At 34.6% G+C, this 25663-nt stretch overlaps 1 protein-coding gene across 1 annotated transcript; it reads left to right on the plus strand.

The window, feature by feature from the left end:
* The first annotated feature begins 2596 nt into the window (after positions 1-2596).
* LOC110269169 (uncharacterized) lies at positions 2597-5597 on the plus strand. The gene is made up of 13 exons (XM_088486774.1): positions 2597-2637; positions 2735-2981; positions 3054-3277; positions 3385-3462; positions 3550-3615; positions 3694-3762; positions 3838-3912; positions 3986-4039; positions 4266-4352; positions 4581-4646; positions 4730-4825; positions 4949-5014; positions 5099-5597. Exons 1-13 carry the CDS (start codon positions 2597-2599, stop codon positions 5595-5597), a joined length of 1668 nt encoding a protein of 555 aa, XP_088342900.1.
* The last annotated feature ends 20066 nt before the right edge of the window (positions 5598-25663 follow it).

The raw sequence follows: 25663 nt of genomic DNA on the forward strand, positions 1-25663 counted from the left end.
TAATAGTCTACATGTAAAATATGAGTTGTATAGTAAAAATTGTTAAAATTTTTTAATTTAACCTCCATAATTTCTTCAAAAAAATGACATTTTAATGGATAATAATGTGATTGAAGGATGCTAGAAATTTGATTTGAGAGAAACAAAAATTAATTTAAAAAAGAATATTAATGACTCCAAACATCCAAAAAAAGGTAAGTGATAAAAAAATATATGTCACTTATTTATTAAAAAAATAAAAATTTTTAAGTAACATTTTTATATTATAATTATTTTTTTATTATCTAGTATCATTATTATATTATTTACCATGTTTAATTATATTTGTATAAAGTGGGAATTTAAATATGAATTTATTATATTATATTGCTAAAATTAAGGCACCACGTTTCACTGATTTTTAAGAGGTATGGATTAAATGTATTTATATGTGTGATATACTTATCATAATTAAGCTTTTAATTATCTATTATATTTATATTTAAGTCATTTTGCAAAAAATTATCCTAACAACAATTAAAAAATTGCCATCTAATTAAAAAGTTATATATATTGGAAGAAAATTCGAAAAAGGGGTAAATATACCAACCATAAACTTATTCAAGACAATATCTTGCGTGTAATTATAAAAATAATTATTATACATTGAAAATCTAGATTCAATAATTATTATACAATTAGTTTTCCACAAAAACAACAAAATAATTCTTTGTTTATTATGTAAAAATTAGTATATGTCACCCATGCGTCTTGTACAAACAAATATACAAAAATATACAAAATATTTTTTATAATTTTTAAATAAAAATACACAAAAATTATTACTATACAAATTTTACAAAGTTAATTAAATCTAAATTTACCGTTTTTAATGCAAAAACAATGAATAATTATTTTACTTGTTTTTAAAGTAGAATAATTATTTATCAATAATAATACATAATTTATTATTAAATTGAAATATTTATATCAGATTCTATTTTTTAATATAATATTTTCTTTTAAATAAGATTGATAATTAAATTTGAAGATATTTTTTAATGATTCATTAATAAATCTTTTAAATCTTTGAAACTTTAAATCCTAAACCTTTTAAATGTTTTTACTTTTATGTTAAAATCAAAATAAAAAAATACAATTTAATATGAGATAAAAAAATTTTAATTTTTTTATTATCATAGTAAAAGATACTAATATTGATAACGGGCCTGCTACACATACAAATTTACAAGCATCCAAGTTGGCCCAGCCCAAATCGAAGACACGCGCATAAAGAAGCATAACATGGCGCGTCAAAATCACGCGCTCAACACAAACGGTTACGTATGGCAGACTCTTCCACTTCTCAAAACGCTTCGAAAACAAGGAAACGCTCCCATTTTCGAGCAAAAATCAAAGTTCAAAATATACAAATCGTTGTTCGAAACCTCCATCAAAACAACATCAAACTCTCCGTGAAGAATCTGAAGAGAAAACAAAGCAACAACACTCAACGTAAGTTCATTAAGATTACTGTATATTCTACTTTTCTTCTACGTCGTTCTTCTAGGGTTTACTGGGCTATTATTCTTGCTTCTTTGTTACACTGTTCTAAGTTCTACGTCGTTCTTCTAAGTTCTACGTCGTTCTACGTTCTTGTTCTAAGTTCTCCTGCTACTGTTGTTGATTTTTGGGGGTTTATTCCGTAGATTGGGGGGTGTATACTGCTTGAACTTGTAATGTGGCTTGATATTGAAGCATGTTTGACTGATATCTGACTGATATATATGAATGTATCTGAATAATATCTATCTCACTGTTATCAATGGGTATATCTGATTCTTACATATGGGTGTATCTTACTGTTATCAATGGGTGTATCTGACTCATATATGCGTGTATCTTACTGATATCTCAATTAATTTGATATTGAAGCATGTTTGAGTGATACCTGACTGATATATATGGATTTATCTGAATCATATCTATGGGTGTATCTCACTGTTATCAATGAGTGTATCTGACTCATATCTATGGGTGTATCTTACTGTTATTAATGGGTGTATCTGATTCATATATATGGGTGTATATTACTGATGTCTTTGAGTGTATTTTTCGTTTCAGACAAAATGGCAGCAAGAAACCAAACAAAGGACCTTAAGTGTGCCAAACATCTCCTGAGTGATAAGTTCAGAAACATGACTGAGGAGAAGAAGGCAATTGTTAGGGATCTCGGATTTGGTGGGTTGATGCACGTCCCACCTCTAAGGGTGGATCACCAACTCTTAAGGGAACTGGCAAACAACTTCAAACTTGGGGAGAACAGACTGAAGACAGGATATGGTTCTTTCCAAATAACACCAAAGACAATAGGTGATGCGCTTGGCATCAATGCAACAGGTAACTAGCTCAAAATTATAGGTGTATATTAAGTTCATGCTTGGGTGTATTTAAGGTTGATGCTTGGGTATTTTTGAACCGATTTTGATACTTTGTTGTTTTCTTTCTTGTAGGAAATCTGTTTCCTGAGAAAGTTGAGTATAAGCAACTTTCTGATGATGACAAAATAATTTATAGAAGATTCCAGGGTAAGACCCTCAAAAGTCTTACCGATGAAATGATGGAAATAGGCGTTGGCAGCGAAGAGGAACGCCTGATGTTCAAGAGGATATTCATCCTCTACATACAGATGGCGTTCCTTTTGCCAACGACGATAAACAAAATATCGCCCGTGCACCTGGCCCCAATTTTTAAGATGGACGGCATATCGGAGAGAAACTGGGGGGCATGTTTTGACCTTCATTATCAAGGGCATCACAGACTACCAGGAGAAGAAGAAGAAGGCAATTGATGGCTGCCTCTTTGCCCTGATGATAATATACTTTCATCTTTCTGAAAACAAAGGCAAGAAGAGGACTGAAAGACCACCAAAGCCTTGGATTGCCAGCTGGACTAAGGAGCAGTTGGTGGAAAGAATGACTGCAGAAAGAGAAGAAATTTTGGTAAGTAAACATAATATGTTGCTTGTATTTTATTTACCTGAATGCTGCTAGCTAAAATATCTCATGTTTCAGGGGATTGTGAAGATGGCGGAGACAAGAGCAAGAGAAAAAATGAAAAAAAAAGAAAAAAAAGAAAAAAAACAAGAAATAAAAAAAAACAAAAAAAGGAAGGCGAGTCCAACATCGTCTTCGGAGACAGAAACAGCTACTGACAGTGACACTTCTACCTCTGAGTCTGAGACTCAACAAGACTCAGAGGATTCAGCAAGAAAACACCCCATCAAAAAGGGGAAAAAGTAAGTACCATACTTGGGTGTAATTTCTTTTTCGAGTTGGGTGTATTTTGTTGATCACGTTGGGTGTATTTTTAGTATGTTCTAAATAATCATTGTTTGCCTTCTAGAATGGACTCCAGAAAAAGAAAGCAGAGGCAAGAGGAGTCAGATTCTGATTCAGAATCTGAATCTGAACCAAGTGATGAGTAATGTCCTGAAATTATTACTCCTTTCTTTTGGCTTCATTATAAACATTTCGTGTATTAACTGAAGTGTCTATTATTAACTTATAGGAGCGAAGAATCATCACCTGCAGAGAAGGAGAAGAAAAAGAAAAAAACAAAAACAACACCAAAAAAGTAAGCACTTCTTTGCATAATATTCTGTGATAAAATTAATTTTTTATTTCTGATTGGTACTCTTTTTTTTCCACCCAGAACACAACCAAAAAAGAAAAAAGTTGTCGTGGAGGATTCACCTCCTAAAGAAGACCAATACTTTGACGGGTACAGTACCTCGTAAGCTATATTACCGTCTATCATCGTAATTATTTTTGTTAACATCTTCTTTTATGAATGTAGTGAGACATATGAAATATCAAGTGACGAACTGGATGAATGGCTAGGGCAAAACGTTGATAAATCTATTGCAGAGGGGTATGTCTTGCTGGACTGTCTATTTCATATTTTGTTGTGTTTTGTATGCTAATAATTGTTTCTTGTTTCGCAGGGAGAACCAACCTGACCTGCGATCGACAGAAGGTCGCTATGTGTCGTCTGAAACGTAAGAAGCTTTATTATTTAATAAAATCTTGTTATCATGATTTGGGTGTATCTTGTGGAACCATTTGGGTGTATTGTGTGGATCAAGTTGGGTGTATGTTGTTTAATAAGTTGGAATATTAAGTTTGTTGTGTTGGGTGTATATTGTCCATTCGGTTGGTTGTATCTTGTGCATTCATTTTATACCTGTATCTTATTTTGTCTGAATAACATAAAATCTGTTATAGAATACCGGCTGTGAACTTGGGAAGTGATGGTCCTTCCTCTCAAGGACACACAGAACAGAGTAGTGTAAACCAGCCGTCACAGAGCATGTAATTTCTCTTTCAAATAACCGTTACTTTTGTTCTTCTATTACCCTTCTACTTCTAATTCTGTATATATTTTTTTAGAAAAAAAAGCCCTTTATTATTTTATTCAAGAAAAAAAAGGCAGGAAAAAAAAGCAAAAACTGCAAGTATGTAAGTTCTCAAAAAAATAAAGCCTGTCTTCTTTTTGAATTGTTCGGGTGTATTTCTTGAATTTCTTTGGGTGTATTCTAGGTTGAGTCCGTCTGATTCGAATATGATGGTTGTGAGGGAACAGACACCGTCGGAAGCGCTTGCAGTGTGAGTTTTCCAATAATATTTCAACCTTATAACCTTATTATTTTCAAAGGCATTGTTAACCTTTCATTTTTCTTCTTGTTTAGAGTCTCGATTCAGGTTTTTGTGCCGGCATCCCAAACAACCACTGAGACAGATTTTGAACCAACCCCTATGCTACAGATTGAAGGGACTACAGAAACGTAAGAAATAGTATTGAGTGTATATTTGTTTAGAGTTTGGGTGTATATTAGCTAACAGTTTGGGTGTATATTGTTCCTGATTAGTTTCTTTTACGCCGTGGTTAATTTTTTGTAACTGTGCAGCACTCCTGAAACCCCCAAACAACTTCAAGAGACCACACCCACGGTTCCCTCAGCTCCAACTAAAATGTAAGTTCATCAGACTAAAATCAATCTTTGCTTATCATCCGTATATTCTTATTCTTATTCTTATTCTTATACATGATGACGCAGTCATCCAGACGCAGAAGACGTTGCTGCCCTGTTGATGATGGCACGGACAGCATCCTATGTTCCTAAAACAGATCCAGGGGTGCCATCATTCAGCCTTGGATTGACTGATTCAAGACAGAAGGGGGCGTCAACGCAGGAGACAGAAAGGGAAAAATCTCCAAAAGCTGCGAATTTGATAGAACAATTGGACAGTTTGGTCCAAAGAATAGCAAGCAGCGCGGCGAAGGGAAAAAACACAAGTCCACAAATTCAGAGGGAGACTGGGGGAGAAAGTTCTGCAAAGTTTGAAACTCCTGGGAGAATGAATCAAATTCCAGATGATATGAAACAAAAGTGCTACATCTGGGGGACGAGACTGAAGGAAGATGCAGATGGCAATACTAACGAGTATGAGGAAATGTGCACTCTGATTGGCCAAGGAGAATACATTTTGATGAGAATGCACCTTGCCTCCCTACAGGCAAAAAGTGATATAGAATCTCAGGTAATATTAGAATAACATTAATCTTTTTACACCAAAGTCAATTACAATGCTTATTAATGTAAAATTGATTTTGGCATATATTTCTAGATTGTATCTGCCATCTGCCTCATCCTCAACAACAAAAATGAAAAGAGGTTTAAAGAACAAATATACTGTCTCCCCTCCGATATTGTGGTAAGTGTTACTTCTCCGAACTTTGGGTGTATTTTCTGTATTGATTTGGGTGTATTTTTTACGTTCCATTGGGTGTAAGTTTAGTATTTCATTTCTTGATTCGCAATTCTTGCAGTGCATGGCACTTTTGGATCACCCAAATAGGGAATTCGTATCACCGAAAATGAAAAAGGAATTCAGGGTGGAAGCCTACCCGAGTTTCATTCCCTTCATAGATAGAAAAAAATTGACTTCGCACCCATATGTAAGTTTTCGTTTGCTAAATTTGTTAGTACGCTTATTTACTTATTTGCAAAATAAAATAACACACTGTTCACGTGTGGCAATCCTTCAGATTTTTGCCCCTGTCTGCTACTCGGGGCATTGGTGGTTATGGCTGATAAATACAAGAAAGCGGAAATGTCAAATACTTGACCCGCTACACAAAAAAGCTCCCACCGATGAGAGAAAGGCCATTAATAAATTCACTATAAGTTGGCTCTGTCTTCTTTACTTTAATAGATAGGTCTATTTCTTTACTTTTGATGGGTGTATATTGTCCATTCAGTTGGGTGTATCTTGTCCATTCATTCGGGTGTATTACTGATTTGTTTTCGTATTTAAGGGATACGTATTTTCAAGATTGATAACATATGCCGGAGGGGAACCTCTGCAGAAAGGGGAGAGGGAAAAGGAAATTAAATCACCATATGTTAAAATATCAGGCCAAAAAATAAGGTATAAATTTGTGACTCTGACCATTAAACTTTTGTAAATGAGATTTGTAATTTATTTTCTTCGTTTTCAGCTATGACTGCGCTGTGTACGTTATGAAGTGGATGGAGTTAATTGAGCCAGAAAACATCAAAAAGGGGAAGTATCAATGGGATAATTGGCCACAGGTAACTGTCTTTAGAACCATATAACTCTGTATTACTTTACTGAATTAATATTGCTGTTTAAACAGAATATACTTTTTAATTGTAGGAGGAGGTGGACCACTATAGAGTGGAGTACGCTTCCCGGATACTATTCAGTGAGATGAATACACAGAGAGATCGGGCAATTAGAGAGAGTAGTGCTATAAGGCTGTCGAAGCCATCCTCTGTATTATTAAGTCCGTTTTGTCAGATTAATTCTGCTGATATAGAAACTGGGTAATACAACTGCTTGGTAGTTTGTAAATTGAACAAATAATGTAAATATTTGCCATTTATCAACAACTTCTATTCCATGTATATTTTTTCCCATAGTTAAACTATATGTGCTGGTAAACTGTCTGTGATGTATTCAAAAGCTGTATTACAGGTGGTAAAATATGAAGAAAAAATCAAGGCATATATAAACGCAAATTATAAACTGTTACACCTAACGCAAGTCTAATAATACACCCAAGATTGCATAAAATATACACCCAAACTGTCTATGCTGTATTCAAAATGTATGAATTACATGTACTAAAATATGAAGAAAAACATCAAATCAAATATAAACCCATAACCTGAGAATTTTTACAGCTTTTGTTCTATATGTATCTATATATGTGTCTATATGTAAATTGTGAATTAACGAAAATACACCCAAAATAACAGTGCTTTTACACTCATATTCTGTAAAACTATACACCCAACGAGTTATCCCCTGCTGCTGGTACCCTGAACTGATAACTCATAACGTGTCCTTGATATTGGCTGCAATTTGAATGCGCCACTGATGCAGCATCAAAAAGGTTTATCTGAAATATAACACACACACATTACCTAAACTATTAACGAGAAAAATAAACTCGATCGCCACAAATTTAAAGAACAGTACTTTTACCTCGCTTAAAACTTTCGTCTTCTTCTTCTTTGTGGCATTTGCGATCTGTTTCTCCAGCTTTGAACCTAGCCTGTTTTTTGAACGTCTTCTTGTTCGAATCCTTGGCGGGCTTTGAAGCTCGTAAACGGATTCCAAGTTGGCGTCTTCGTGGGATAAAGAAGATGTCCCCTTCCTTTTGGCTTTTAATGATTCCATCTCGGCCATGACGTTATCGTACGCACGGTGCAGAATTGCAGTCAGCTCCTCCGATTCGGAGGCAAATTCGCAGATATTTTGCGAACGAAAAACCAATTGGTCGAACCTCTTGCTTCTTGGCTCCATTAGTGGCTCGTTGTGGCTGCTCTTGATGTGTGTGTGTCGCCTCTTTACCTTCTTGCTCCATCGTTCCAGTATGTATCTCGGTGACACTTGGCTTACTTGTTCGAAGCTTAACACGCTTAGTGCGTGACGGCACAGTATCCCTCTCGACTCGAATAATAAGCATTGGCATTTTACCTCGGCTGCCACTGAGTCGTAAGTAACCACGAACTTGTTGAATATTGAGCTGGAAACTTGTTCTCCGACTTCGTATACTGAATAGCCTAGAGCGGAATTCTTTAATCTGGTGATGCAATTCGCCTTTCCTCTGAATTGCGCTTGGACTTCCCTAAACTTTGCGTGAGTGTACGCATCTTGAAACTGAGCTTCAATGCAGGATTTGGTTGCACACGGTATGACTGTATGAAATCTGCAGCATCTGATTCTCTCTCTGCTTGCTCCCTGCTTCCGAGGCAATTATCGTATTGTTTGATGAACTGAATAAGCGAGCTGTTCCGGGTGATATACTTGTTAAAAAAATGAATGCATGCTCTCGCTCCTTTGTGTGCTTCTCATCCCTGCCCAGAAGTGGTGATCCAGATAGATAGGAACCCATATGTGACGGTCTTCGTACAGATCTGCATAATACACCCAAACACAGTCTATAAATACACCCGAGAAAACATGCAATTTACACCTCTGCTGCAGATTTTAAAAAGACATTACCTGAAAGCCACTTGTTGTCCACAAGACCAAAATTCAGCAGAAAATCCTTCCAATTCCTATCGAATGAGTCTTTGCTTTGAGAGTTTCAAACAACTTGGCTCATTTCTTGTTCGATATCGGCATGTCCCTTGTACCCGTTTAATTTGCTTGGAATCTTCTTCATGATGTGCCAAATACACCAGCGGTGAACTGTTGTTGGCATACAGGCCTCTAAAGCCCTTTTCATGGATGCGCACTGATCGGTGAGAAACCCTTTCGGAGCGTTTCCTCCCATGCAATGAAGCCAGCTTTGAAATAACCATTTGAATGATTCAATTTCTTCGTTCTTCATCAAAGAGCATCCGAGAAGTGTTGATTGACCGTGGTGATTCACCCCGACAAAAGAACCACAGACCAAATTATACCTGAAACAAATTACCATGGTCCAGAATGCAAAATCATTAGTTACACCTTAACAAATGCTTCGCATACACCCAATGAAACAGCCAATATACACCTCTGATGCGGATTCGTAAAAATAAATTAATTTAGCATCATAAACAGCGGCAGTTTGTTACCTGTTTGTGTTGTAGGTGGTGTCGAATGAAATGACGTCTCCGAAATACTCAAAGGCAGCTCTGCTTCTTGCATCGGCCCAAAAAGCCAGCTTAATCGATTGATCCTCTTCGAGTTGGAGCTCAAAAAAGAAATTCGGATTCTTCTCTTTCATTCTTAACAAATATTTCCCGAATTCCTTTGCATCTTCTTGTTCGGAAACATTCCGCACTTCCCTGGTAATGTAATTCCTCACGTCCTTTTCGATAAAATTTAGCTGCGGTGACCCCCGGCAGCCGCAACAAATGATTGGTAGGTTTTGCTAGGTCTGATACCAGCCTCCTCGTTATTCTCTATCGTACGACGAATGGACATGCTTAGTTCCCTGTGCTGTTTGAGCATCTCTGCTTTGCTTGGACAGCAGGGGTGTGAATGATCCAGCACAACCTTTGAAATGATCCAAGCACCGACATCCTTCAATGTGTGTATATAAATTCTTGCAAGACAGTTTAGACCGGCTGTCGGATTGGTCTTCTCATTGGGAGATATTTTAGATTTCTATTTTCCCTCTCTGCTACATGTAATCAGTTGGTTCTTAATCTCGTTTCCCTTCCTATTTGTGCACCGAACTCTTGTAGAGAAACCTGCAGCCTTGGCGTAGTTCCTGTAGAATTTTCCAGCATCTTCAAGGGTGGTAAAGGTCATTCCGACCTTTGGAACAAGCTCGTCATCAACAACTGAGAGAGGCTGCAAAATACACCGTGTCAGAACTGTGAATACACCCATAGATATGATTCAAATACACCCAATCATGTCTAATACGATACACCCGAACCGCAACAACTCAACTACAGAATGACTTTTAAAGCCATAAACTGTAAATACACAGCCTGCAGATATACATCATCTCAAAAACTAAAAACATACCTAGTCATGTCTGATATAATACACCTGAACAACAACAAGTCAATTAAAATAACAAAAAACCAGTAAAGTGTAGATACACCCACACTTCTAGCTAAAATACACCCAAACAAGAATTGATCTACACCCGAGCGTCTGCTACAAATTCCAGGTAATTAATCACAACTAATACATTGAATCGACAGATTCAGGTAAACGTGTTACTTTCACAGTCAATGTTCAGCAATTTTTCAACTACACAATGCTATACAAATTACTGAAAGAAAATTCATACTAATCCTATGTAAATCAAACCTCAGGGACTTCGTTAGATTCTGACTCATAATCCACTTCGCCTGCATTCAGCTGACAATCTGAGGTTGAATGATCCATTATCTTCAAAATGAGATCAAACTTTGATTTCAGAAAACAACAAATCAAAAATAGAAAACGAAGCTCGAGTTGCAGAAAGAGAAAAAGGTAACCTAAACGAAGAAGATGCTAGTGAGAAAAGGAGAGGAAAAGAACGATGGAGAAGAATGAGGGAATACGTGCGAGAAGAAGAACAACGAAATCTCAAAATAACGAAAACGAAAAGGGAAAGAAATATTTTAAATCTGGTAGTTAGATATACGCGCGATGTTATATAGCGCGTGTAATCAACGTACTTGAAGCAGCGCATATTTTGATTTTATTGTTTAATGAACTTGTAAAGCATACAAGCCATTAGGGCTTGTATGCAGAGCTTTTCCGTATTGATAATTGTCTTTATTAAAATCTATTTAGCATTACTATATTTATTTTTGGAATTAAAGTAATATTAAAACTTACAAACTTATTTTATCTCTTTCTGGGTTGAAGTAGTTATATTTATACTTATAGATAGTTTTATTTTTTTTGGCTAGTTTGAACACTTAATAAAATTACTAAAGATAAGATGATACACAATTAAATACAGTATCTTGTCTTGATCTTTGTGGAATAAATGATAGAAAAGATTTGTCTAACGCTATGAAGCACACACATTTTTTTGAGTTGCAATATTCACGTGCAAGAAATATTTTGAACACGATACGACACTCATTTGATACATGTGTTTTCTGGATTTAACCATGTCTTAATACAAAATACAAAATATTTTTTCAAATATGCTTAGACATATTTAAATACTATAATGTGGCAATCTTATTTTTAAATCATATTTTTAAAATAATTTTAGAGATAGTATATATTTCATTAAATTTTTTTATAATTAAAAAACCATTAAAAATGGTCAAAATATATAATTTATATTTTAATAAGAATAGAATATTAAAATATTATTATCATTATCTAAAAAATACATTATATTTTATATATGAGTTAGTTTTTATTTACTAACAGTGTAAAATATTTTACACAATTATTTAATTACATCCCTTTTTTGTTGACTATTCATGTAATAAATATAAAAATTAGTTATTTTTGTTAAAATAACATTTTGTGATTAGATGTACTTATAAATTTTGTTCAGGTTGATAGTACATTCAAATTAAAATATATTGAATCTCAATGTCATAAAAAAAATTAAAATTCGTATATTCACATGTTTCGTGTCAGTGTGCATGTTTCATAAATTTAAAATCTTGGTTAAGTTCAATCACTTTTTTTTTCCAAAATAAAAATATTTGTTATATAACATAAAAATATTATGATATCGCTGAAATATTTTATTACGTGTGTTTCGTAACAATACCTACTAATTATAGGAGCATCTTCTCAGTAGCGGAGCTTGAAACAAAATTTTGGGGGGCTAGAAGATCATTGTTAAGATGCTTTTGATATAGACCCAATTTAAGATAAACTCGTCTAACCTCATCTCTTTGATTTGGGTGATATTGCCAAATTTAAAGCTGTTTTTCAGGATCTCGTTCTAAAGAATTAAGGTCAAACTCATCAGATGCAACACTTTGAATTTTTGAAAGTTGTATCTCACTTTTTTCGTGATTCATTAAAGTAGAAGAACTATCTACAAGTGTTGATATTGTAAAAGTTATATGTTTTCCTTCTTGAATATATTAGCCTTCCTCTTAAAAATGCATCAATTCTTTGATTTTTTATGATTATTTTATATAAAAATTTGAATATATATCCTATAAAATATGTAAAAAAGAAATTAGAAGGACAAATATTAAAATTTATAATATTTATTGAATTTTTGTATCAATTTATACAAATACAATAATATTAATACTTATTGAATATTCTAATATTTTTTATCATATAAAAAATTAAATTAAATAAATAGTAAAATATAAAATAATATTAAATTACATAAATAAAAAATACTTAATTTTTTATATTTAAACTCAAAGGTAGAGGGAGTGTTACTTATTGAATAGAGTACACTTAGTTCAGTTCAAATCCAACAAGATTTAAATGTTTTAAACTAAAAATTATTGTGCAATAAAAATAAGAGATGAATATTAAATTTTAGTATTTTAAGTCATAATAAAATATTTGAGCCAATTAAATTATTTTTTATTTTCTAAAAAAATATTACTAATCTTTTTAACAAAAATTTGGAAACCATGCCCTTTGTCTTAACTAAGCTCTGTCCTGATCTTCTCCAATTATAACTTTAGTTATCATTAACAGCGTTGCTCGAAAAAAATTGGATTAGATATTGAATAATAGAATCATTAAGTATATTTAATGATATTTTAAATCTTAGTGTAACTCATTCCTCACTATGAAGGAGTAAATTAAATGTTGTTATATATATCCCGTCATCATAAACAAAATCAAAACTTCTTTTTCATTATACAAAACTGTAATAATTATTTTAAATGTATGTTTTTTTTTTCTTTTTTTAGGTGTATTGTAAAGGCTAACATATTTGACGCTTCTTATTTTAATTCATCACTCTCAAATATTAGTTCTTCCATAACAATTCCATAGTATTTGATTTATTGTTATTATTATACACCAAAATAACTATCACGTATCGGATAACTGTTTAAATCAAATATCATTAATTCATTATCCCGTGCTCTAAGTTCAAAATTTTTGTATCGTTATATGTTATTGATGAAATTATTATAATGTTAGTGCTAAATGTAAGATAAGAAATTATATAATTTTTTTATTCAATTATTTTGAATATATCAAAATTTAATAAGTAATAAATTAATTTATTTTTTTATTTTAATTAAGTATGAAAAGAAGTCATTTAAAAAAAATCACAAAGTTACCAAATTATTGAATGCATGCTAATTTCTAATTCAAATAAGAGTAATAATATTGAGTATTTTTTATAATTAAATATAACTAAGTTGGCCTAAACTCAACAAAAACTACTTTCATTATTCATAGCATGTATGCACGTGCTTTACTAATGCAAACAAATAAACTCTGCTTCACTTTGTATTTGTTCTTTGTGGGCCTTCTCCTCCTTTTTCTATTAGTGATGTTGTTGCCATGTTTTGTTTTTGTTTTTCTTTTCCTCCTCTTTTTCATGTTATTGCAGTTATTTATTCTTCTTTTTTATTTGATATTTTTTTCTCTTTTTGTTGGTTTTATTCTTTTCAAGAGAGTACATTAAGAAGAATTTTGAGAAAATAAAATAAGAAGGAGAACATGAACAAAAAAAAATAAAAAAGAACAAGACGAAACGGAAGATGAGGAGGAAGAGGAAGAAGAGTTTTGAATTGTGCATGACAATGAAACCAAATGCACCGAAATTACATAGTGATTGCGACACAATTAACTCAGAAATGCACCGAAATTACAGGAGTTTGTGAGTTTATAGAATGCACAATTTTCGCTTCATTTGTTATTACACAATGGTGTTGTTATAATAAAATTTTGGTTCATTTGCAGTTTAGGTGTGCTATCGATGAACAACTTGTCCCAAAGGTTGGGATGACCTTCAAGATAAATTGAATGGAACGGAATGGAATCTAATGCAATTGAATAAAGTGATAATGAATAATTTCATTCTTCTTTGCTAAAAAATTTTGTCAATACTTATCAGCAGCATAAAGTGAACCTCAATTAACACACAAATGAACCAAAATTAGTTCAGATTTGAACAAGTAGTCAAAAAGATACAAGCAGTAAAAAAGACTCAATCATCAATAAAAATACATCGAAATCATTTCTGGATCCAAATGAACCTCAAATAAACTAAGAAATGAACCAAAATTACTTAAAGAATAAAAAATTTAGTCAATACTTATCAACAGCATCAAGTGAACCTTAATTAACACACAAATAAATTGAAATTAGTTCAGATTTGAACAAGCAGTCAAAAAGACTCAATTATCAATAAAAATACATCGAATTTATTTTTGGATCCAAATAAACTTCAATTAAACTATGAAATGAATCGAAATTACTTAAAGAATAAAAAATTTGGTCAATACTTATCAACAGCATCAAGTGAACCTTAATTAATTCACAAATGAATCGAAATTAGTTCAGATTTGAACAAGTAGTCAAAAGACTTAATCATCAACAAAAATACATCAAATTCATTTTTGGATCCAAATGAACCTCAAATAAACTAAGAAATAAACGGAAATTATTTAACGATGACACCAGAAAAAATCAGAACTAATAAAGATATTAGCAAAATATTGGTGTTATTGGTGATGACGATAACGAAAGAGAAAGATAATAAAGAAGAAGAAAAAGAAGCGATGATAGGGAAACGTGCACGCGTAAATTTAAAATACTTAGTTGGAGGTGATGACGATAATAGAAGAGAAAGATAACGAAAAAGGAAAAGAAGAAGAAGAAGATGCAGCATTAGGGAGGAAGAAGAAGGAGGAGAAGGAGGAGGAGGAAAGAAGAAGAACCTGCGTGTGAATTTAAAATACTTGATTGGAGGTGATAACGATAAAGAAAGAGAAAGATAACGAAAAAAGAAAAAACGAAGAAGAAGAAGACGCAACATTAGGGAGGAAGAAGAAGGGGGAGGAAGAGGAAGAGGGAAGAAGAAGAAGAAGAAGAAGCGATGGAAATAAAACATACGCGCACAAATTTAAAATACTTGGTTTGGACTTAGTTAGAGTTATAACTTAAATGTAGAGCTTTATTCTAATATCAAATACGAATTGCTTGCGAATAGATTTTTAGGATATCAAACAAACTTACTAATAATAACTTTCTTGTTTTATTTATAATTAATTTAAATTAGATATCATTATAATTAGAAGATTCTAACAATATTTGATCGAAAATTTTAAATATACTGGTGAATAATTTTTAAATTTAAAAAATAATATAATTATTCTATTAAAAATTTTATAGTAGATTATTTCAAATTAAAATAAAGACAATATAAAACCATCTAATATTATAAAGTGAAAATTGATAAAAATGTTATTCGCCTAAAAAAATTATATAACTAATTTTACCATCCTTTTTAAATAAATAATTCAAAAAATTTTGCTTCTTCGCCGTCGCGCCAAGTGTTCTCTAGTAAAGCTACTAATCTTTATCCAAAAGGATCTCATTCTAAGAATAAGATTAATAAAATAGTATTAATTATAATATAATATTAATTAAATTTACCTAAATTCATAATTTTTAGAAATTTATTATATTATAATATTTAAATAACAAAATAAAAATAAAAAATAATTTATAATTTATTTTAACAATGTGAACAAACTAAATCAAATGAGAAAGTCTCCAAAGATTGTTGTTAAAACAAAATTCAAGATTAATTAATTTTTACTTGAAATACTTTGAGTTCAAAAGTATTATGCATAGACTTTTAATATAAATTTTTTTATTTAAATTAATTAAATATAATATTTATAAAAATATATAAAATATAGAGTAATTATTTTTATCTACAGTTGCTCATATCTTGAGTACAGTTATTACGTTAGACAAATATTTCGAGTACACTGTATTTTAGATGTGAAAGAACCACGCGAAGCACATCCCAAATGCTACCGGAATATGTCGAAAATTCGGTAACCGGGTACAGTATACCTGGGATATATATGACACACAAAACAGTGCCTGAGATACGTAAAACGCTATAAAAAAGGATGTAGCCGAAATCAAAAGGCTTAATTCATCATTTTTTTCATTTTTGATAGTTTGAAACATTTATGGCTAGATAGAAAATTACGTCCAATCGGATAATATTAATAGGCTGAATACAACCTGGCATGTGGTTAGAGCACTGGATTTTGAGGCCAGTTTTTATGTCTATTATTATTTAATTAGTTAATATATTTTGATTTTTTAATTTTTAGTTGATATCATTTTATATATTAATTAGATGTTTAGTTTTACTTTGATGAGATTGATTGAAAGAATAGAACATTAGAATTTGATAAGGTATATATAAAATAATTTTTATCTGTCGTATTAATTTATGAATTAAATTAGTTAATAAGTCATGCTTAAATTTAATTAAATTATATTATATTATTTAGTAAATAATGCATTTTTTTTGTGTATATGCATTAAATTATTTAATGAGATGCTTAAAATTAATTAAGTTATATTCATAATTATTTTATTATCAAACAATAACGCAATAGGCAATTAGTTTAAAAAGACTAATGAATAGTAGTTATACAGTCATCTCGAAATCTCTTGGCACGTCGTGTAACTTTGGGGATCTCGCTGCCTGAGGTGCTATTACCTTATATTAGCGAGGCTGAGTTTGGACATGCAGTAGAGTTAAGAAATTTTATCTTCGACAATATCTTACTCTCCACATTTGTCGAGCGACGGAGACTAGAGACCCATACTTTCCACCTTCTGTGGGGATGAAGTCACCATCACACTCCAAGATGTGGCATACCATCTTGGGTTGTGCATAGATGGTGACCAAATAGTCGGCTGCACTAGATATTTTCAGTAGTTACATGGGCATCCCACATGACAGTGGGATGCGGATTTGCTTGGTGATAGACCTCTTCCCCAGCCCGTGGACAAGAAGCAGAATTTTAGATTGAAGATGACTTGGCTCAGTAATAGAGTGTCCCCATATTCCAGTAGGGGATGATGCAGCTACTATCTGCTAGTACGCCAGATGTTATTTACTTATGTTGATTGGGAGATACCTATTTACAAACAAGTCACACAACCTTGTCCCCCTTCGATGGCTACGCTTCTGGCAGACTTTGATAGTTGCAGACATTTGTCACAGGGCTCTGTGCTGCTATCACAAACCTATCATTCGTTGTATAGCGCTACCAGGCATGATACGACAGACATTGTCGGGGCATGCCATTAGTCATGTCATGGATCTACCATAGGTTTCTGACTTTCTATCTCGTTGGATTCGATATTCTGAGATTTTCACTTGATTCGAGGTAATTATTTAGTATTTTTATTTTTGTTGTAATAATATAAATGTGTAATAATAAAAAGTAACTGTAATTTTTTTTGATTATTAGGTTGGTGGGATTTGGACTGCAGACTCAGGACCACCATCATGATAGTGGCCTTAGATTGCGGCACAGGCTGGATGTGTTTAGGTTTGACGAGGTACAATGTTTTGTCTCTTCCTATATTATATATAAATTATCTTTCTAGTGCTAAATATAGTGTTATGCGTGTGGTGGCCTGACCGGCACCGTGCTTGGTATGATTTGTAGAGGGAGCGGGGCCAGTAGCACTGGATGGTCACCGTTGAAGGTGACACAGATCCTTGACCCACGCAGGATTATTGGTTGTGGTGGCAGGGAGCATGTACTGTTCATTTTCTATCTAGGGATGAGGATTTGGCTAATCCGGGGGAGGCATCCCCACCGCCTGATATTCCCCCGGTATCCCTGGGTCAACGAGATGTGTTAGACCTTTCACCAGATGCTCCAGATCGCGGGCGACGGGTTAGGAGACATGTTAGAGATGATATCTATAGGCTAGCCCGGAAGGCCCAGGCTCATGGAGGGTCGCCAGTACAACAGGATGAGCATTTCTCAAATGAGGAGGCAGAGTATGCACCATAGGAGGAGACCTTGGAGGATCCTCCAGTTACTACCCCTTAGGATGTTCCATCAAATGAGTTCTTTGCTAGGTATGAAGTGGATATTGGTAGGAACTTCTTGCCATGTCCCTCCTCAAGAGAACAACAGCATGATCCATCATTCACAGTAGGATAGGAGGATGATGTGGTCGATGTGACGGATCAGATTGACTTTGAGGAGTTGTATGACCTCATGCATATCCCGACTGGTATCATGGATGACCTTGCAAATAGATATTGTGGTAGGAGAGCTATCTTGGAGCATCCTGGGGGACAGCCTTCCACATCTAGGGCACCACATATTGACCTGGGAACATCACGAGTCCTGTCATTCACCCTCAGGAGCAGACTCTAGTATAATGGGACTATACACAGGGATTCTTGATGTATAATTCTACACAGGCGGCTCTAGTATATCTGCCATCCCCACTTATAGGAATGTACTGGCTGATTTTACCACCTCTTCCACCTCCTGGATATCAGTTATTCTCTCAGCCCTTATAGCACCAGTCTGTCATTTGTCCTTGCCCCAGCCGACCTTAGTGACAGACACGTCCACCTCCATGTGGGATGGGCCATAAGCTTGATCACCATCTTGGCCAGCACACGTTAAAGACTTTATGTTGAACTTGTTTTGGTACTTTATGAATTATGTTGAACTTGTTTATCTTGTCTATGCATGTTATTTTTTATATTCGAATGCTATTAAATGAGTACAATAGAATTTAACGTGTAGATGACAACAACACACTTTATTCAAATGAGTAAATATTTAGATCCATAAGTTGAAATTACAAAAACTTTTTGAAATTAACCTGAAACAACACAATCATAACTATTAAAGTACTAATTCACCGATCCGATGTTGGTGCGTTAGGATATCCTCGTCTCGTATGACCTACCTCACAGTAAAGACCGCACCTCCTCTCAGATCTCTCAACTTCGTCCATCTCATTATGCAGTCATGTTGATTTTTGTCGTCCTTTCACCTTCCTGCGCAAAGAGGGATTTGGCTTCAGCCTTGCACCATACCACGGGACCTACATCTTCTCATCCGGTATAGGAGGAAACTCCATCTCATAAACTCCAAAAACTAAAGTCATCCGGTACACTGGATCAACAAATGTGCCCCCACTCAATGCTCGCTACAGAATATGCAGCTAAAGCATGATGACACGAATAGTGCAGGGCTTGCAAAACTCCGCAGTCGCACTGCCGCATGTTGAGCCTAATGCGATAGGAATTCTGGCTCCATCCATCTAGGGATTTGTCTCCTCCACACTAAAAGCCGAAGCCCTGCAATCACGGTGAGTGACCTTCATTTTAGGTAGTGACTCTCTGTTTTTCTCTATTGCTGCTAGTAGTTGTTGTGAGAATACCTCACCAGAATTCAATTGAGCTTGCGCCTCACAACCCTTGTGCACAAATAGTTATTGCAGCCGCTCATAAGTTGCCCTCATAATAGCAGTCACAGGGAGGTTCCTCATTCCCTTTAGAACAACGTTGATACACTTGGGGAGATTCGTGGTCATATGACGAAATCGACGACCCTCGTCACAGTATTGGAACCAATGTGCCTTTCTAAACCTTAGTGCCTAATCAAGTATATCCCTTGATAACCCCTCAAGGCGTCCAAGTACCAATCGCATCCTTTCTTACTGGGACAAAAAACTGCAGTTATAAGATACCGCTTTCTCTTTGCAAATTTGAATCGGGTATTGAAGTTGGAAGCCATATGACGTATACTTTGGTGAGCTATAGGAAGATGCCAACCACTATTGGCTGCATTGAGAGCAACGTGAATGGCTTGAAATCTATCAAATATGAGAAGTATGCCATGCTTTGGAGTCACGTGCTGCCTCAAGTTTGTCAGAGAAAAAGACCATGACTCGATAGTCTCAGACTCCACTAGTGCTAAGACGATGGGAATAATATTGTTGTTTCTATTTTGGGCAACAACGATTAGCAGCACACCCCCGTATTTGCCGTATAAATGAGTCCCGTCGACGGAAACAAACGGCTTGTATTTCTTAAACGGCTTGTATTTCTAAAATTTAGGGTTTTTAGTTTTGTTTCTCCTTAGTTTAGGTTTTACTTCTTGTTTTAATTTAGTTTTCTTTACATTTTCTGGTTCTATTGTCTTAATTCCCTTAGTTTTACTTGTTAGTTTCTTTATTTTTGTCAATTTTAGTTTATGAACACTTGTTGAATTCTTGTTTACTTTTAAAGTAATTTGATTTTTTTATGTTTATTGATGTTCCCTTTAGTTGTTATCATTATTTTCTTGAATTTGGTAGTTATAGATTTTATAATTCTTGTAATTTACCGTGTTTTCATTTTATGCCTTCCAAGTATTTGTTAAAATGCCTTTCTTAGTTTTAAAGTATATTTTGCACTCTTAACCTGGAATTGAGGACTTAGGTGACCTTGAGTCATTGATATCCAATATTGATTGGTGATTTAGGGTTGTTGGTTGGTTTTATTTTTACTGACGCTAGTCTTTCACTAAACTAATTAATAAGTCGGCAGGGACTTCTAGGTGAAGGTTAGTTATGCCTATTTAACTTTTTCCGATGTTAGGGGATGACAAAGTAGGATTAACTCTTCTTAATTATCATGTTTGTGGTCAATGACTTGGATTAGCACTTGAATTTCCTTGTTTACTCTTTATTTTCTTGCAATTTAATTTTTTTTCTTTTGCATTCAACCCTTTTTTTCTCATAGTCAATTATATGTGCACCTCACTGCAATTCCTTTGAGAGATGACTCGGGATTTAAAACTCCCAGTTTTTATTGATTTGAATTTGTGACAACAAACTAAAATTTGATTCGGGTCATTTGTTGGTTTGGAACTATACTTACGATGAGATTCTTTTAAGAAAATTCTAAACTAACGTTTGGCCCGCATCAAGTTTTTGGCGCCATTGCCGGAGATTTGTAAATGTGTGTCATATTTTGGTTATTGTGAATATGTGGATATATATGAATAGTTTGCTTTTTTTTGTTTGCTTGTTTTTGTTAGTAGTTAGGAGTGTGATTTTCTTTGTTTCTTGATAGCTTTTGTTTTTATTTTCTTTTTTCTCTATGAATTCTCACCCTTTTGGCTTTAATTTTTATTGTAGCTATGTTATAGAAAATAGAAACTTCAATGATTGTTCACATTATGGATCTGAAAATCAATCGTGGGAGGAGCCACGTTCTTATGGACAACCTTTATAGTAACAACCTCCTCCAGTCTACTATAATCACAATCCATCCTATAATGCTTACCAATCCAATGGATATGGTGGGTCTCTTTATAGTTATAAACATCAACCACCATATGCCTATCAAATACTTTCTCAACATTGCCCTCAACCACAAAACTCACAAGTCCCATCGTACCACTAAACATCTTCATATGATCCTAATCCATATCCACCACCACATTACCAACCTTATGTGCCTCAAAAACAACCATGAGAGGCATATGAGCCACACTTAAAACAACCACCATTCTAACACCAATGCTCTCAAACCCCTTGACCAATTACTTCTATATACACCACCCCAATATTCTCACCTTTGTGAACCACCACCCATATATGAAGACTTTTTCCCACACGATGAGTCCTCCTCTCCACCATAACCCTCCATGGATGATACTCTCTGCTCTTTTATTCAAGAATGAAGGGAGGTGAGAAAGAAAAAGCAAGAATCAATCAAGCGATACAATGCTATCATGGCTACCTTAGCCAAAACCTTATCTCGCTTAGCCTCAATATGCTCTTGCAACAATCCAAGCACTTTCATGGATGAATGCATAGAATTCACTTCAATTGAAGCATGTGTAGTGGAAAAGAGTTTGGAACCTTAAGTGGAAGAAGATAAGTCAAGGTGTGAATTGTAAAAAGTGGAGATTGTTGAATGCATTGAATTGGAAGGAGGGATTGAAAGTTTAAGAGAGGTTGAGCAAGAGACGGATTCTATTATGGAGGATGATTCTGCACCAACCAATAATTTCAATGAGCTCGTTGAACCTTCTTCTGTTGGATTTGAAATTAATGTTGAAGAGGACCGTGCACAACTTCTGAAATATATTTTGAGCAATGAAGATAATTTAGAAGAAGTTGGTGAGCAAGGAATAAAATTTGAGAAAGCTTGTCAAGAGGTAGAGGTTATCCAAGAGGAGTAAACAGGAGTGGAGATCACATGCCTAAAGCCATTGAAAGCTTCTTTTCCTAAGTCACCACCTTCCAATACACCATTTGAGTGGGTAAAAATCTTGTCATTTAGCTTTATTGGTCCACTTAAATATACTTTGTTAGAAACGGATGGTCAACTTAGAGCTCTTTGTGGGGTGCTAAGTAAGAAAGATATGGGTAGTGGATGGCAACATGAATCAAGGCTCATTAGTGTTGAAACTTCAAGGCTTGAGTTCCAAGGATGGTGCAACGGTCAATTCAATGGGTCTCGGAGGAGGATTGGGCAATTAAAAGAGAATTCTGACATCTTGTCACCCAGATAAAACCATGGTAATCAACTAGAAGACGGGTGCAAAAATAATGTTTGGGATCCCAAAATACATAGTAAGGATCATCAACTTTGGGAGCTCTTGGCTTGTTCGAAATTTCATCAAAACTTGGTGCACATCAATTGGAATTTTGGAGCATACTTGAAGTCCAAGTATTGGTGGATGTTCAGAGATGAGTTCAAGCATAAATCTCCATGACAAGAGCTCAACAAATGTCTAACTTAAGGACTTTAAATAAATATTCTAAGTGGGAGACACTCCACCATGGTAAAACCTTTCAAACCTTATCTCTTTTATCATTCTTTTAAATATTTCTCTTAGTTGTTAACTTCATTTGGTGAATTTTTATTTTGAATTGCATATTTGAATAGTTGAAATAGTTTTAGGAGTTAGAAATCTTGTTAATTTGGAGTTTGCTATGTGTTTCTTAATTTGATTTTCAAATTTTGTTGCTTTTGTTGAGTTTTTAGTTATTTTGCTTATTTTGGGTTGGATTTTTTTTAGAAAACCAAAATATAGGATGTGCGTACACATGGGTTGTGCATACGCACGATGTTCCTCCCGAACCATCACGTTTTCGTGCGTATAGACCATGCGTATGCATCATCAATTCAACTTATTACCTCATGCGTACGCACCCCTTGTGCATACACATGATGCCATTTCATAATTGACATGTTTTTGTGCGTATACCATGTGTACGCATCAATGTGAAACTCTTGTCAACTTATGCATATGCACCCCTTGTGTGTACGCATCACTTTGCGAATTCACACCCTTCCTGCGCATGCACGAATTTGAAATATGAACCCCTTTATGTGAAAGTCCTAATTTGCACAACACACTCTTCCACCCTTTCTTCTTCATTTTTCTTCCTCACCCAGCCGCAACCTCCATTTCAATTCCACCATCAACCACTGCCGCCAGCGAGCCATTGTCATCGGCGGCCACAACCCACAACCACCCTCCACCTTCATCTCCTTCATCTATTTCTCCTTTTCTTCTTCTTTTCTTTCTTCACCCCCTGTCTGCGACGCCCTTCCCCCCTCCATTTGCTTCTGTCGCGCCTCCAACGCCGCAACTACTGTCTTCTTCCTCTTCTCCTTCTAATTTCATTCAACTCTCCTTATTTCTCCATGACAGAGTAGAACACCAGAACAGGGCAACCCCCTGTTTCTCCATCACTTCTAGCGAGTCACTGGCACCGGCGCCACCTGTTTCAGTGGCTTGCCACCACTGCTGCAACAGGCCATGACCCTATTCCTCTGTCCTATTTTTCTTTGCTTTGTACCAGGTTTTTGCTTGTTCTTTCCTTTAATTTTTGTTGAGTTAATTTAATCCTGTTTAGTTAGTTTGGTTTTAGTAATTAGTTAGGTTAGATTAATTTTGTTGGTTAGTTAAATTTTTTAGTTAATTGTTTAGTTAGATTGGTTTGTGATTAGTTGATTCTAGGTTGTTAGATTAGTTGCTGCTAGTTTAGTTTAGTTTCATAGGTTATATGTTGTTGCTGTAATATGTTTGGAACTATTCTAGAATTGCTGATTTATGATAGATGCTTGCTGAGGTTGTTGATAATTGTTGCTTGTTGTTGCTTACTCAATGTTGTATGTTATGGTGTTATGATGTCTTATATACTAAATATAGTTGATTAAGGCTGAATTTTTTGAAATTGGCTCTGTGAATCATGTTGGACTAGCATTGCCATTTGTTGTATAAATGCTATAACTTGTTGGTTGGTAGTCAGCTTTTGAATTGGTGCTGCAAAGTCCTTTTTGATGCTATCAAGTGTTTTCATGAATTTGTAACACACATGTTGTAACCATGCTTCGAAAGTTTTTTATTGAACAAATGTTTGGTCAACTTGTTGAATTCAATGTTTGTTTTTCTCTTATTTTGTCTAATTGCATTGAGGTCTATGTGTTAAACCTCTAAGTGACAAAAAATTGTGTCTTTTGTATGTTTGAGGTTTTTTTTTGCCTAATTTCACAAGTTTGATAAACTTTGCCTATGTAACTCATTTAATTCACTTTCTTTATGCTTGATTGATTTGAGTTATCCTAGGCATGATTCTTTTTCTTTTTCATATCAATCTTTTGATTTTAGTGTTGGAAAACATATTGGTGTTTGAACTTGCTCTACTTACATTGTTGAACATTTTTCTTGTTTATTCATCATCAATTGCTTATGCTTTTGCCTATATGTTTAATTTGTATTTTGAATTACATGTTGTAACTATCATGTAATTTGACTCATTATTCCTTGTTTAGGCATTTTCTTAAGATTAATGCTTCTATGTCACTGAATGACGCTTGCTTGTATAATCTCTACTTTCTAGCCTTGTGATTACATTTCCCATCTCACTTCCCTTGCTTTTTTATAGGATGACTGGAAAAAAAGAAAAGAAAAAGGCCAAGGCAATTGGGTCAAGTAAGAGGGGCAGAATCTGACAACCCGCTAAAACAGCGGATGAGCCACAATCCGAGAGGCAGATCAGTAGAAGAAACAAGATTAATCAGAGAACACCTCCTACTAATCTGTCCAAGTTCTCCAACCTCTTCTCAGAACTTAAGTTCTGAGAATTTCAGAAAGAAAGCCTCCATGTTAAGTGAAAATTCCAAATCCCCGCTGAGCTGAGAAAGTTCCCTGATGATAAGATTGATTGACAGGAATGGGTGTTTTTGGATAGAGAACTGGTGGAGGTAAACACATCTTGGGTCTGTGAATTCTATGCCAACTATTACATGGGGGCCCTCGATGCAGTTTACCTTCAAGGTAAGCAGATTCTGGTAACCGAAGAAGTCCTTGAGAAGATCTTCCACTTTCCGCCTTAAGCCTTGAGGAAAGGATGCATATGAGAAGGCGAAGAAGGATAGGAAGATGTTGAGATTTGATTGGGACAAGGTCCTGGAAGTGATAGCCTAACTTGACAGCCAGTGGATGTTGGGGACTCAAAAATTGGGCCCCACAACAATTGCAATTAAGTACCTGACCATTGAGGCTCGACTATGGTAAAAGATCCTCTCTAACTACGTTATGACGAGCACTCATGAGACTAAGATCACAGCAGATATGGTAGTTTTCATCTGCTGTATTTTGGAGGGTAAACAACTATACCATCCAAGACTCAGTTGGCTTTAAGGGCCGAGGTTG

The sequence above is a fragment of the Arachis ipaensis genome, chromosome B5 (assembly GCF_059453495.1).
Source record: "Arachis ipaensis isolate K30076 ecotype BB chromosome B5, ASM5945349v1, whole genome shotgun sequence".
Taxonomy (NCBI): domain Eukaryota; kingdom Viridiplantae; phylum Streptophyta; class Magnoliopsida; order Fabales; family Fabaceae; genus Arachis; species Arachis ipaensis.